At 46.3% G+C, this 14,430-nt stretch overlaps 7 protein-coding genes across 7 annotated transcripts; 4 read left to right on the top strand and 3 right to left on the bottom strand.

The window, feature by feature from the left end:
• Nucleotides 1-10: 10 nt before the first annotated feature.
• Nucleotides 11-549, bottom strand: SERLADRAFT_384756 (uncharacterized protein; the record flags this gene model as incomplete). Its single annotated transcript, XM_007316395.1, is given in 5 exon segments — nt 11-31; nt 49-83; nt 145-187; nt 234-351; nt 414-549. The coding sequence occupies 4 exon segments, from the start codon at nt 452-454 to the stop codon at nt 79-81; spliced, it is 207 nt and encodes a 68-aa protein (XP_007316457.1).
• Nucleotides 550-1,795: 1,246 nt separating this feature from the next.
• SERLADRAFT_463176 (uncharacterized protein) lies at nt 1,796-3,374 on the top strand (the record flags this gene model as incomplete). The annotated part of the gene is made up of 5 exons (XM_007316394.1): nt 1,796-1,992; nt 2,062-2,196; nt 2,252-2,355; nt 2,419-2,557; nt 2,625-3,374. 5 exons carry the CDS (start codon nt 1,959-1,961, stop codon nt 3,113-3,115), a joined length of 903 nt encoding a protein of 300 aa, XP_007316456.1.
• Nucleotides 3,375-3,777: 403 nt separating this feature from the next.
• Nucleotides 3,778-6,613, top strand: SERLADRAFT_436102 (uncharacterized protein; the record flags this gene model as incomplete). The annotated part of the gene is made up of 6 exons (XM_007316393.1): nt 3,778-3,997; nt 4,054-4,599; nt 4,662-5,225; nt 5,305-5,652; nt 5,715-6,154; nt 6,221-6,613. 6 exons carry the CDS (start codon nt 3,778-3,780, stop codon nt 6,611-6,613), a joined length of 2,511 nt encoding a protein of 836 aa, XP_007316455.1.
• A 181-nt stretch (nt 6,614-6,794) lies between these two features.
• SERLADRAFT_463164 (uncharacterized protein) lies at nt 6,795-7,909 on the bottom strand (the record flags this gene model as incomplete). Its single annotated transcript, XM_007316392.1, has 5 exons — nt 6,795-7,027; nt 7,081-7,167; nt 7,216-7,376; nt 7,438-7,646; nt 7,722-7,909. 4 exons carry the CDS (start codon nt 7,888-7,890, stop codon nt 7,158-7,160), a joined length of 549 nt encoding a protein of 182 aa, XP_007316454.1.
• A 101-nt stretch (nt 7,910-8,010) lies between these two features.
• SERLADRAFT_463162 (uncharacterized protein) lies at nt 8,011-8,419 on the bottom strand (the record flags this gene model as incomplete). The annotated part of the gene is made up of 1 exon (XM_007316391.1): nt 8,011-8,419. A coding segment is annotated over one exon (247 nt), but the record flags the coding sequence as incomplete, so codon positions are not given.
• Nucleotides 8,420-10,073: 1,654 nt separating this feature from the next.
• On the top strand, nt 10,074-10,581 carry SERLADRAFT_436100 (uncharacterized protein; the record flags this gene model as incomplete). The annotated part of the gene is made up of 3 exons (XM_007316390.1): nt 10,074-10,363; nt 10,428-10,460; nt 10,515-10,581. 3 exons carry the CDS (start codon nt 10,074-10,076, stop codon nt 10,579-10,581), a joined length of 390 nt encoding a protein of 129 aa, XP_007316452.1.
• Nucleotides 10,582-11,584: 1,003 nt separating this feature from the next.
• SERLADRAFT_407115 (uncharacterized protein) lies at nt 11,585-13,633 on the top strand (the record flags this gene model as incomplete). Its single annotated transcript, XM_007316389.1, has 7 exons — nt 11,585-11,759; nt 11,838-12,006; nt 12,070-12,170; nt 12,371-12,434; nt 12,897-13,002; nt 13,158-13,418; nt 13,481-13,633. 7 exons carry the CDS (start codon nt 11,585-11,587, stop codon nt 13,631-13,633), a joined length of 1,029 nt encoding a protein of 342 aa, XP_007316451.1.
• Between the last annotated feature and the right edge of the window lie 797 nt (nt 13,634-14,430).

The raw sequence follows: 14,430 nt of genomic DNA, 5'->3' as shown, positions 1-14,430 counted from the left end.
CCGAGATTGCACCTTCCTATGCTTCGCACAACACACTCAATATCATTTCTCGCAAGGCCTTGTGTTCATCTCAGATTTTCAAGGTAAGTTAATATAAGCTAGTCTCTTTTGCTTTCCTTTTCGTACTTACATTTGACTTGTCAGGGTCCGGTGGAATATTGACTGACTGCCAGGTTATCACTACCAAGTAAGGCTCTATTACCTCCATGTGGTTGGTTCTCATCCTTTCCCAGAGACTTTGCCGATAATTTTGGCGAAGGAAACTGGACGGCGACGTTAGACAACTTCCCCTTGTTGCACAAATGCAACCAGTATTGTGTATATTTCGGACTCCCTTCCTTGCAGACAGCAGTATGTTTTCTTTTTCTGATGGATCCTTTCTACTACATCTCATGTCACCTCTTTTTTCACAGAGTTCGGCTACAAAGATGAGAACATCACAAGAGATTGACATCATGTCCAGTCGTGTTCGTGGCTGAGAGGGATTTTTTTTTACATGACATGTACTTACTGTATCGCTTGAAATCCTATGTTGACATGTTGAATTGCACGCTCGCTCGATCTCTCATCACACTGGCTTTTGCCCAAATCACACTCGCTGGATCAAAGAAATTAATTAAAATGTATTTTCGTTGATCGCCCATCAAAGGCCTTGCTCGAATTTTGCTAAATACAAATATAATAGCTGAAGGTACATCGGATTTTGAAAAATATTATGCCGGACATTGGCCGGGCTCGAAAGTTGAGCCGTAACCAATCATCCACCGTATGATAAAGCGGATGCTCATCACAGACGAGACTCTATTGGAAGATCATGGTAAACTTATATATGTTACAGTGTCTGGTAGGCACAAGTCTTAATAGCTGACATACATGAGAACCAGGGGCCCGTACAACCATATCATCATCAATTCGAAGCAGATGGTGTAACACAGGCACGGCGTATTGATACATCCGACCTTGTCCAGAGAACTAAAGGTGGAGCCTGAGTAAAGGAGGCCGAGCATCAAGTTGACGTGACTACGTGAGAGTTCCTGCAAAATAAATTCGAACCGGGCGGCGAAGTCAACAAATCCTTTCTTGACGGATTTATGTGAGTCGAGGACACGGGCTTGATGTACAGAACTGCGTGTGTTACTTTGCGAAATCCCCCTATCCGTGCTAAATATGATCGATCGAGAAATCGGAGGATTTTCTTCGGCCTGGTTTTTCGCAACGCTTGGATCTCCGAAGAAAATGCGATACCAGACTTGACTGTGATTCACAATGCTGTCCGGTGGGCATTGACCACTTGGAAGGAAATTAACTTGGCGGGGAATCAGTTGAAATTCCTTCACGTAAAAGCACCATAACCCAAGGAGCGTCTTCTGCACTAGTAGCATCATCTAAGCTTGGCATCAATGAACGAGGCGCCATAAAATGATGGAAAGGTTGGAGAAAACACAGGAGCGGCTGCGCACTGTGGTGACAAAGACCACCGTGGATGTCGTACGGAACCCTTGACCAGTGGGACTGGAGTAACATGTGTGTTGTAGATGGGCTTGAAGAGTACGTTGTGCATGCATTCCCGCCCTGGAAAGTCAGCAGGTAGTTGCAGCAGAACCAGTCCTTCGAGCTTCAAGTTGGAAAGAGCACAGAGGGCGTATTCAAGCTCAGCGCTCAGGTGGTGTCAAAGCAGTGGAGCGCTCATTCACAGCCGTGAAAAGGTTCCGGTTCCGTTGGAGAAATGAACTAAGCAAACACGAAAGACGCCCGCGAAAAAATATATTATAAATGCTTGTTGCAGTTCAGACGTGGCTCCTTTCGATGTGACAAGCCAAGAAGACCGTTTCACCGTCTTCCTTACTATATAAAAAAAATATTCAATCAAGTAATCACCCCACTATTTTCTATTTGCACTCTCATCTTGCTTTCCTCTCATTCTCTCCTGCACGACCCACGAATTTTAACGTTTAACAATGGCAGCGATGAGAGTTAATGTTAATGGTCACGGTAAGCACGAGTGTGGTTGCTATGCGTGTAAAAGAGTCGTTCTCAGACATGGCGTGTTCATCTATGCAGAACCTTTACGAATAGACAGTGGCATTCCGAGGTCACGCACAGAGCCTAGCAGTGCGCTCATGAGGCTTGTGTTGACAAGGACTCACCCAGAGGATGATCAACCCGAAGTAGATCTTTACCCTCCCACCCGCAAACGTAGGTCGCCACCGGGCCCAACCTGTTGACGTTGAGTGATATAATGTTGTTGCAGGCACACAAAAAGATCAAGATGAGGCAGACGAGAGGGCACGGAAGAGGGCCCAGAAGGATTTGGTGAACTCGTGGCAGGAGAGGCTGCAGCTCATCAGCGTCATCGTAAGTGGAATGATGACTGGGACCCAATAGCTGATTCACAGGTGGCATATATGCGCCTTTTAGACCACATTCTTTGCATCTATTGAGACCGGCCTCTTGGCCATGACTACCCCGACGCGCGATAACGATGGTGCTGGTAATTTAGTGTTGAGAGGTTCCAACGCGGTGTTGGTCGGAGCACTGGTCGTACACGTATATTCCGGTCTGTTTCTATATTAGCACATTTGATTGGAGCTTGAAAACATGCTCACCTTTGTTGGAACGTACAGCTATTCTCTCTTTTCTTGCAGCTTTCCTTTTGATCAATTACAAACTGGAAGAAGCGACGAAGGAAGAATTAAAAGTTGAAGGCATCGAAGTTATCACGGCCTCTCCAGTACCGGGGTCCATCACGAGCAAAGATATGGAGAGAGATATCGAGAAAGGAGGCGAATCTCCTGAAGTCATTGACGATTCTGATGACAGGAAGCATGGGAGCCACAAAAAGGCTCCAAAACGCAGGGATACTTCTCCGGAACCGCCCATTTTGTCGAAGAACCCGCATATCGAACAGGTTGGACTGTTCCGGCGTGCTGCCTCATCTCACCTTTTAAGTCGCTTCCACACGCTGTGTATCTCACTGGCCGCGATTGGATTTGTGTTGTGCATAACGGGGATCATCCTGTACGCGTGGGCGTTACATCCGCTGTCTGTCAGCATCTTTGGCACAACATGCTTGGGAGGGTCGATGGTGGCCGGTTTATGGATCGTGTTTGTATGACCGGTGCCTGCGCATTCGATGATGGCGATGCTACGAGGTCTGGACTATGGTTTGAGATCCGTAGGATGCATTCGGCGATATCGCCAGTTGTCTTGTCCTATTTTCACCTGCAATTGCTGTACCGTACCCGATTGATGATAATTTGGAGGTGGCATATAATATCGACAGCCATTTCCCGCCCTACAAGCATGTGTTTTTCCCACTTGTACTCCATAGATATGACATTTCTTGCTGTGCATAGAGCCTCCTCGCGACTGAGCGACCTATTTTTTCATTGGAGTGACAGGCCATGGGCAGCGGTGCACGTTGATTGCTGTGGCACGTGCAGATTCGGCCGAGCGGATCAAATGGCCGCCGGTCCGACGATGATAACCAGGAACGAAAGCAGCGAAATGGATGACTCGGAACTAGTAACTCGCACTTGGGACTGAGAGTCACATCCACCACAGGCCAGAGCTCCGTTTTCTGACAGTCCAGTTCCGCGACAGGCTGTTCTTTTCATCCAACTCTTATTTATTGACCTGCAGGCCGCCTGCTGTCTCATTATATATTCATACAACGGGGTTCTGCTCCTTATCGCTTGCCACTTCGGTGTCTAGCAAAAACTATATCTTTCTGACTCGTCTCGAGTGCTGCACAACCCTTTCTTTCCTTCTTCACCCATGTCAAAAATACGTAGCGACAAGAACACCCTTGCCATCCGTCTTACAGAGTCTGTCGTCTACTTGCGCACTAATGACCCCACAGGAAGGCGACGCACACAGGACGATGTAGCGCCTTCAATGATTCGCGGACTGCTCACCTTGAACATCGCGAAGCCAACCAGGATATCCAGTATCGAGCTTGAGCTGCAGGGGAAAGTGACGACATCCTGGCCAGAGGGTAGCTAGTTTCCCTGCATCTGTCTGATATACACTTATACTTTTGCTGTGCCACAGGGGTTGGCGCGCGCCGTATCGAGGTAACAGAGTCCCACAAAATCTTTTCTGCATCTACCGTCTTCTTCCGTGCTGGCTCTACACCCTCCACGAGACGCACAGCATCCGTAGGGCCAGGGCTCTTCCTGCAGCACGACCATGACGAGGATGAAATACACACACCTGCGCGTCGTAGCGCCACGGCTACACCCCGTAATGAGACAGAACCCGTCATGGCTCGATCGCCTACTGTCACTCGTGCTGTTAGCGCCAATCCAGCTACTAGTGAGCATGTGAGGACGTCACGTCGAGTAAGCGCCGACAACGCAGTTTTGCACCGAGAGATCCATTCACACCAGGAGCATTCTCTGCCCTCTCCGCCTTATACCCCAGCCGCGCATTCATCATTTGTGTTTGATGGTCGTCCCGGATTATCGCCATCACATACCAATTCATTTCCCACAAATTGCCCTCAAGTATGGCCTCTTGGAAGACTGGATGATAACCCGGCTCAGACGCTCGAAGATCTCCGCCAGGCTTTGAGAAACCTTGAATCTGGAAAAACAAGTTCGTATATGCGCAATAATATTCACAAAAACAGGTCAAGCTCACCAATATTGTCGGTTTAGGTCCCTCCTTGCATGCACAGGGTAACATCCTTCAGAATCCCCCGTCATCATCTGCCTCTAGCATTCATTCGCACCGAGATACGTCACTCTCGCGCAGACCTAGCATCGATAACGTGGATGAAGACGAGTCAACCTTAAATATGAGTATGACGTCGCCTCCGGCTTCTTACTTGCAGTCGCCAGTCACGTTGTCTCCCACTCCATCTAAGGTTAACGCCAATTCGCCAGAAAGCCCTGATGAGGGACGTGGGAGGAAACACACACGTTTCAGCCTGGCTGCAGTGTCGAGCGTATTCATGGGTGCTGTCAAGGATCGTGTGCGATCCAGCTCTCCCAGAAGTTTCGTGGCAACTGAACAACGAAGGCATGGGCGCAGCCTGGACATGCACCGAGACAAAGAAAGGGGAAGAACATTAGACAAAGGAAAGGCAAGGGTTCATGATGCCAATCGAATGCCAGTGCAACACAAAGAGCGTTCGACTCTAGGGAAAGTCGGAGAGATGCTAGGCTTGGAAAGTGACGAGCGTAAGGATAGCGGTGAAGGCTGGAAAGAGTTCAAGAAAGGTACGTTAAGCCTGTGCAGCTGGTGTTACGTTACATCATTAGTAAATGATATTTACCAACATGGATTGATCCGATATAGGTACTTACACTTATCCCATTTCGTTCACAATTCCCGCAAACTCACCTCCGACAATCGAGTGTGACTATGGGTCTATGGCATGGCGACTCAAGGCGGAGGTACATCGTCCGGGCGCTTTCAGGTCGAAGATGACTGCATCCAGAGAGGTTGTGATAGTGTCATCCCCTGGAGAGGAGGACACAGAGGAGACCGAGAATATCATCATCGAGCGGCAGTGGGATTCCCAATTACAATACCTGATTGCAGTGTCCGGACGTAGCTTCCATATCGGCGGTACCATGCCTATTCAGATTACCATATTGCCGCTCACCAAGGCCAAGGTCCATCGGATATCCATCCATCTCGAGGGTAAGCAGTCATAATACTCTGTGCCTAAGCATATAATCCCATTTACTAATATTACAAATCAGAGCGAGTGGATTACTATACCCAAATGAAGCGCATTGCCCGCTCCGAACCAGTGCATCGCGTTACACTGCTTTCTCTCCGAAACCGCGACAGCGACAAAGACAACGATAGTGATGCCATTCTTCCACTTGTGTCCGATGATCCAGAGGCATTTAAAAATTCGCCATTCTACGATTTGCTCAAACCCGATGAAGACTGTTCGGAAATGGCGTCCTCGCTGATGGGGCCGGGACCGTGGACGTTTAATCATGAGTTGCAGCTCCCAAATTCCTGCGCTTCGCTGCACTTCACGAATCGAAACAAAAAGGGCAGTATCATGATCGGACATGTTCTAAAGATCATCTTCAGAGTAGAGCGTGGCGACGACGAAGCAATGGATTTAAAGACGGGGAAGAAGAAGTTGTTTGACATCGTGGTGCAAACACCAGTGCATATCCTGTCGGTAAGTAAAACCCGGTGCTCTCAGTAGCCACGTATCCTGACCGTCGGCTTTGTTTGACCGTTACAGTGTCGATGTAACCCCGAATGGGTATCGCTACCGCGTTATTCCGAGGCCCTCGAAAACGCATGCACCACCAGCTACTCATCCTGCCCATGTGAGACCAAACGCGTACGGGGTATGTGTTCAGCCCAGGACGTGGACGGACAGCGCCAAGCGCTTGACCGTGTCGCCTCTCGGCGATCGAGCGACTCGGCGGCATCCACAGCCGAGAATCAGGCTCCTGTAAACCCGCTGACGATGCCCTCGCTGAGGAATGGGATTGATAACACAGATACCCTAGCAAACCGGAATATCCAGTATGAACGTTTGATATCTGGCCAGGAAAGCGAGATGGGGGATGCGCCGCCGGCGTATGAGAATGTGGTGCAACAAGGCAGAGCTGTTTCTGCCGTACGATGAAATTTTCGAAAGGATTTAAAGGTGATATAGTACGGAATTTTTGATTTTGATTTTGTGATTCTAGCTTATGTACTTGAGGGTAATCTGCTTCATATGTTTTTGTGTCTATTTTTGTGTGTTAATCATAGAGCTCAATTGACTTTTTTTCTCTTTGCTTTCTGTCGTTTCGCCCGAGCGTGATCAATAAACTCCATAGGAGGCTAATAAAGTGTGACAGATGCGGAATTCGATCGATATAAGCATTCTTTTGGTCTTCCGGTACCGACATCGATGTAGCATCGAGACAGGACGTCGCCAAATTTCAGCTCGACATGAGCCATGGTTAGGAAGACAGCAGAGTATGTAGCAGCTGACTCTGATAGGGCATGTCAGGCCTTCTCTTGCAAAGGCAGGATCGTATGCGTTCTACCGAACCTGTTTACGTTGAATAAGTCGTAACTTGGTAAATTGAATTAGTGCAGATATACAGTGCGTGAGTGGTGACATGAATCCAACAAAAAGGTAATAAGTTAGTCTAGATAGCTCACATCTCAGAGATATTGCATTAATCCTCACTAGACAAAGCTCAGCGGGTACGATCATATATGAATCAAGTGACTTACTCTGCGGGCTCTCGTCGCAAGAACAGGTCAATGGCCGCCGAAAATGCTGCAAACGCTATACCACCACCTAGGACAGCTTTTGGACCCGAGTTTCTGGCAAGGATACCACCGGCAACGAAGCCTGCAGCTACTGGGTTGACCATATCATTCTTTGCCCGATACTATGTGTGCCATGGTATATGTTTGTGAGTGTCTGTGTGAAAGCGATAGCAAGAGACTCACGCCTTCTATTACGCATTCAATGCCTGCAAATAATGCACCAACTTTACCAAAACCTTTACCGCTCTTGTACATCCCTCTTCCCATTTCCTTGAATATCTCCTTTGCTTTCTGGCCCGAGTTCATGCCGGCCTGTGTTTGTGCCCGAAGCAGCGGGTCCTCGTACGCGAATGAAGCAGACATCAAAGAGAAAAGAGCACCAATAGCGAATCCTGAGAGGTCATTCTAACAATAAACTCAGAATGTCCATGTATGCGGGGGGATGACACGAGAAATGAGATACCCACCACCACCACCAGCCAGTGCCGTTTTAGCCACGCAAGACTCCATCCCCATAGTCATCCAGTTCTGGTACTTTTTGGCCTGCATTAGCTGCTCGCGCTCTTCTTCTGTGAACCCTGGAGGAAGTGGCTCTTTCCCCGCAGGGAAGAGCGGGGCGACGAGGGGCATCGACATTTTTTTTTACGGGTACAGCAACTCAAATGCAATTTTCTGGTCGAGAGTCGCGAACATGTGTTTGTGTATGTTTGTGGGCGCCTCTTTTACCTAAGCACTGCGAGCTGGTTTATCGGATTCATTCTCTCTTGTACTACAAGTTTGTTACAAGCAATATGTTATCAAGTGCTACAGCTTTCTCAACGTCGGTTCGCAGATAAGATTCTTCATCTACATTCGAACGTGTCAAAAACAAAGGCCAACATCGACAATGGAAATGTTCCACCCAACTCGACTAGAGGTTCACACTTGTTGAAGGGGATCGATATTTTCTCTAGTCTTCGTCGCTACTGACCCTGTAGGTAAGATTACAGAGGATAAACCGGTTTTATCTGCTCCATATATTTCAAAACCTGGGAGGCGGATTACTTTTTGAGCATATATCGGGTCAATTGGCTTACAAGGCTCTTCGTAACGTATATCGCATGTGCTCCATGTACGCTCAAGATGGCGAACCACGCGAGTGTGTGGGCCATATTTATCTGGGGACGCGTTTGGACACGGCGGTCGTTAGAGACCCAGCTATATGGGAAGACGTCGGTCTTGTTGGTGTATGCGTGGACGGTATGAGAGTACTTCTCTGATATGTTTTTGTCTATATGTTAGCTTAGGACTACGTTTTTACTACGTCGTTTGATTGTGTGGTCGTAGCTTTCTAAGGTCATTATTATAGATGGTAAACACACTCGTGGGCTACCCCATGGGCAAGGATGGCGCTTGCAATGCGACAATGTATTGGATCAAGAGACGAGATGAAGACTTTAGACGCTCGCTTCGCGTACTATCATGTGAATCATTCATGTATGGCAGCTGCTCTGGCACGGAACTTCAGCAGTTCGAGAATCGCTAGTAGTGATGCGGATAATACCATCGTATGCGACGTTTATGTTGGCCTGGTCCTGGTTGATTCTCTAGTTCGTCTTCAAGGAAGACATTCCATATTTTTTAATTTTCTCAGTACGAGTGAGTACCCCGATCGAACCTAAATACTGTCTCGATTCATGATATCTACCAGATTACACTGCCCTAGACTATTTCAACAAATAACGTGAGGTGGTTCAAATCCCACGCGGACCTACCAGTATCTGCCCACAAGCTTTCTCCGCGCCAATCTCCGTATTTACTGAGGTCGATTTATTGAAAGTTCAAATGATTACGCCGGTAAAAAAAAACCGAGGGAAATCATAAGAGGTGCATAAGTGTCCGATAAATAATTTTCTTTGCTGCGAACTGAAAGTCAACAGGCGCTAGAGATGGACGGGAATCCGCTTCACCGTTCTGTTGGCGACTCTGTTTAGACCTGGATATATGTGCCTTCGGTTTGATCGAACCACGTTGGCTACCATTCCGGTCTTGGTCTGCCCTCTTCATCATATGAGGTTCCGTAACACGTTATCTTCTGATAGAAGGAATAAAGGCCGAATGCGAATCCCCATACTGGACAAACTAATAGCGGTCTTTCTTCAGCTTTAGGTGTTTTCCCGGAAACAAGCATCTCGCACCTCATCCGCAGTACGAAAGGCTGTAATAATCAACTCAATAGGATAATTCTCACAATTTCACCACCAGGAGGGATGTTTATTTTCCTCCCCGGGCTTAGGAAGCCGTTAGAAAGGATATCAATGACCGTGCGTTTTCCAAGAGACCCCACGGTGGCAGATTCGAGATGTGAAACCGTCTGTTACAGAGTCTGCTGACGAACGGACTGAATAACTGTCGATATGGTTGCTACACTATATGTCGCGAATGGCCTCCTATTTCTGACTGATCACGTCAACGACTCCCACTTATTTCTTTTGTCGGCATGTCTTTACCGAAGTTAGCTGAAAAGTTACCACAAGAGGACGCTCCCAGACCATAAATGCTACGAGGTAACCTATGCTTATGTGCTGATATCAATGATCAGTTAACCTCACTCCTCTTTTGTACAGTATTTGTATATCATGAGGGAGTAGCCTCCACAGGCATCGTATTCCAGTCAACGGCCTGTGTGAGAATATAGCATAGCTGTGCTTACCATTTGTTTAAGACTGGCCTCTTCAACGTTTAGCTCATTCCTTAGCTCCTCTCTTCTATCCTCCTCAGCATCTTCTATCTCCTTCAACACGCCGCCGTAACAAACGAAATGTTTGCCAAAATCACGTATGTCTTTTGTTGGAGCCCTCGAGGTATGGTATGAGCATTCTAAAACAGTTATGTCTAGCGTTCTTGCCATTGTCTTGCCTACTCTCGCTTCTGCACTGACGCTCGACACTCCCATTGGTTTGACTTCAGGTGGGGAGGCTACTTTTGTATGGACAACTGAGGCCGGTGACCCCTCGACCTTCGCCTTGGATATTACCAATGCACAATTACGCACCTCGTTAGCTATTGCCAACAATGTGCAGAGCAGCCTGAATTCCTTAACCATAAAATTTCCCATTGTTCCTGCTAGGTAAGACGCTTGTAATGCATCAATTGAAATTGCTAACTCGTTCGCGCTTGTTTATTTATTCAAGCAACAACTATGTTGCAGAAGCAGTTTCCCCCGAGTAAATCAGCTTTTACTTGTCTTTTGAGGAATAACGCTAAAAGTTTGTTTGCAGCGACATCAATATTATTTACGCGACTAGTGGTGAATTCGCAATTTCTCAGGCCGCGACTTCAAGCTAGGCTCAGGGCAATTGGTTACTATCTGCCAGATCATGAATTTTTCGTAAAACATAAGAGTTGGTGTGGCATCAAGTAATAAAGATTACCTTGAAAGTTCGGCGAGATGTACATTTGCAGGAATCTAGACCCACATAACATCAGATGACCTGTGACTATTTGCGACTCAGTAACGCCTTTGAATCGCAATATGAAGATGCGTATAGAATCACACGCGAAGCTCGATATCTGGCGCTACTGCGGCACGGGAGGCTTGATTAAGACTTGTGAGTAGTAAGTTTACGCGCATTTGGAAAATCCTATCATGGTAAGACCATAATATTGGCGCTGTAATAATAGTCAATATTAGCACGTTGACATTAGGTATTCGATGAACTTTGGATCAGGTCTTATCAGGTCTTATCAAGTTCACAAGATGTATAATAAAAACTAGATTCTCGTGCCACTTTGTCAGACATTACCTGGCTGGTCTTATTATCAAAGTTTAGATTGGATGGAAATTCATGAATACTGGTAAACACGTAAGCACTCAAAACGATTATAATGAGTTGTATAGTTAGTCGGTGATGGAGTATGGTTATCAGCGATTATAACGCAGATAATATATTTTACATATTCATAATTGGCATAAGATATTATAACACCGCACTTTTGATAAAAATTTCACTTCCTGTTATTCTATCAAAACTGTGAGTAATGACTGAGTAATGCCTGAGTAAGAGCTCTGTTCAGAGCGTCCTCGCATAGCTACGCTTAGCTGCAGACTGTTTTCGCGTAGCTGCTGTACAGGTCACGTCATCGCTACCCGAATGGCCTTACCTCAAACCCTAGGGTATTTTTGTGGATAGAAATCCAAAAAATATTTGTCGCAAACCCGAATTTGCGGAGGCGGATACTCATGGGAAAGCTAGTATATTGAAGCGCCGATTCAATCCCTTAATCGATGGGGACGCCCCTCCATACCGATGACCCACTAGCAGCCCTGCTTCCAACCTCGAGGTTCCTCATGTCGTCCCACAGCATCGACGACATCTTTGACAACGACAATCAGAGCCAACAACTGTCTGGTGAAGGCCACAGCATCGCTAGGACTCTTACAAGTTGCAAGACAGGATCAGTGCAGACCCTTGCATCCCAAGGCAATCCCCCAGCTCCATCTCGCATTACTTGGTCAAACAAACGTACTGACCGCATAATGGATTGGCTCGAGAAACATCCTGTGTGACGTCAAATGCTTTTTTCTGATTCGTTATCTGTAGCTAGGGGACAAAACCGGCCAGTTGTGAGGAACACCAAGAGTGTCAGGGTCCCGATCGTCAGAAGAATTGCTCGACATGTTTTCAAGAACGACTCAAAGGAAGAATTTTGTATTGCAGTTGACCATCACCGCAAGCAATTTGGAGAATCAGTGCAATCAAGACTCGACCAGTACATATTTATATATTATTTTTAACAGACATGATGATATCAACATGATGAATACTTTTGAAGCCTCGGGAAAAAGTATAAGGAGTGTGTGCGCAGCTTGTCAGGTACAGGTGCTGGATTGTCTGCTGAAGAGTTGGCTTCGTCGGGTTTTAGCAACCCTATTGGTGAGTTTTGAATCAGTTGGGATTTCAGAATGGAAGCATATAAATATCTACATTTAGAGAAAGTGCGTGGGCAATTCAGATAGTGGGATCGTCTGCATGCGATGTGGAAGTCATCGCCAAAGTATACATCTCAACCTGAGTCGTCCCTGCCTGGTCAAAATCTTGAAAGTAGTGCTATGTCATTGCTGTTTGGTGCAAAGGCGACTTCCAGAGCAATGGTGACTGGAGCCTCATGGAATATGAGGACGGTAGTTTAGTTCAGATGTCACAACATGTAACAACCAAGAGCAAGAACACACTATAAAGGTAGTGATGAGGGAGTGGTTACCCCTTAAGCTGCAGAGAGTTTGTTGGTATACAATAGGAGGACTCGCTAAGGAGTCTCCTGGATCTATTGGGGTATATATACTAATACAGAGTGTTTGTACTTATGTACTGCACAGTTGATAAAGTCAGTGGCTGATGATGTCATGGGGCCTAGCCCGCATGACCAGCTCCACTGTGTGAGAGAGTTGTATTTAAAATAACAAGAAGGCAATGCGGCGTGAGAAAGAGGAGTTTGAACAAAAGGGGAAGTGCCGCGTGGCACCATGTGTGAAAGCTAAAGTATACAAGGTTCAAGCGGAGAATGGAAATGAAGGAAAGGTCCGAAAATTGTGTTATCGTAACACAGGCCAAGGAAAGCAATGGTACTAATGCAGCAGCATCGTCAAGCGATAACTCTAGGAAAGTCAAACTTTTCAATATCAATACCTACAAGATTCATGCCATTGGCGACTACACTACTACAATTCAAAGGCTAGGAACTACTGACTCATATACAACCCAAATTGTCAGTAAGGTTCTTTTTTCTTGGGTTTTCAAAAGTACAGCCAGTCTGTGCTCTCAGTGACCTTGCTGAGGATTTCAGTCAGTTTGGATATTGCTGTGTCGTTTTACTGGACAATTTAAGACAAATCTAACTATTCTAATTTACTTTTATCCTAGGGTGAACTCGAGCATCGTAATCCGAAGGCCTGCTATACACAAACCAGCAGGAAGTTCTTTACTAAACAAATTGCAAAAATTGAACGTCATCAAACCCAGATCCGTCAGATTCAAAATAAACTGCTCAGCTCACATAGACAACACGATTCAGATAATGCATCTATATCAGCCAGCATTCATCATTTTATTGGAACGTCTCAGAACAATCCAGTTGACATTGACATATTCTTGCGTAGTAGGCTTGGTGATCCTGCCACAAAGGTCAGTTGATCAGACTCTTCATGTTAGTCCAGTTTGCTGACACATCGTCTGTTTTCACTTAGGGATTCTTACCAAAGCTCAGGAGTCATGTTCTGCCACGGTTGAAGGATCTTATACTCTCAGAATCTGGGAACCCGGCCTCAGCTCCCCTTAGCACCAATCCCTCTACAATAAACAATGTCGAGTGGGAGCGACCAAATATTCTTCAAGAATAACCACATCTAAAGTCATAGTACGATGCGAATAAACTATACATCGTACAATGTTCGACGTGGACAAGATGTCATTAACTCAAACACGTCACATAACAATGTGATGGTACTAGCCGGCCTCGATAATCCTTCTGGACACCATTTCTGGTATGCTCGAGTATTAGGTATTTATCACGCAAACATTATCTACACAGGGCCAGGAATGGTCGACTACCAAGCACATTGTTTGGATTTTCTTTGGGTTAGATGGTACGAACCACTCGAGCCAGCGACACTCCCCACCAGCCACAAACACCTAGAAAAAATTAGTTTTGTACGGATGGATAGGGAGGATGTGTTTGGATTTCTTGACCCGGCGGTGTCGATGATGAGTACTGTTGTTAGAAAACCACAGACAAAAACAAACTAACACACAATCCTCCCAGATTCCACGGAACTTGTTTATGGGCTTTGCCTCCTAGAACAGTGGAGTGGTCTGGTTGTTCATGGGGTGGTATGTATAAAGATCCTTCAAAGTAAAACCCAGAGGTGTATGAGTGTGGGTTTTGAGGAGGAGGGATAGTTGAATTTATAGAAGGATAGGGGCTTTGTGACGAGTATAGACGAGCACTACCTTGCTAATTGTAGCACAAGGTAGGTTTGAGAACGACAATATGACGAGGTTCCCAGTGATAGCAGGCTCCTGACGCACAAACTGTAGTGCTCAGAAGGACTCTAATCGAAAGGGATAACAATGACTTCAAAAGTGGGAAGTGACGATGACAGCAATTAACAGTGGTAGCAGTGGGAAGTGTTGTGAC

This window comes from Serpula lacrymans (assembly GCF_000218685.1).
Source record: "Serpula lacrymans var. lacrymans S7.9 unplaced genomic scaffold SERLAscaffold_5, whole genome shotgun sequence".
Lineage (NCBI taxonomy): Eukaryota > Fungi > Basidiomycota > Agaricomycetes > Boletales > Serpulaceae > Serpula > Serpula lacrymans.
Note: the sequence above shows the minus strand (reverse complement) of the source record. Positions and strands in the feature narration are given on the sequence as shown.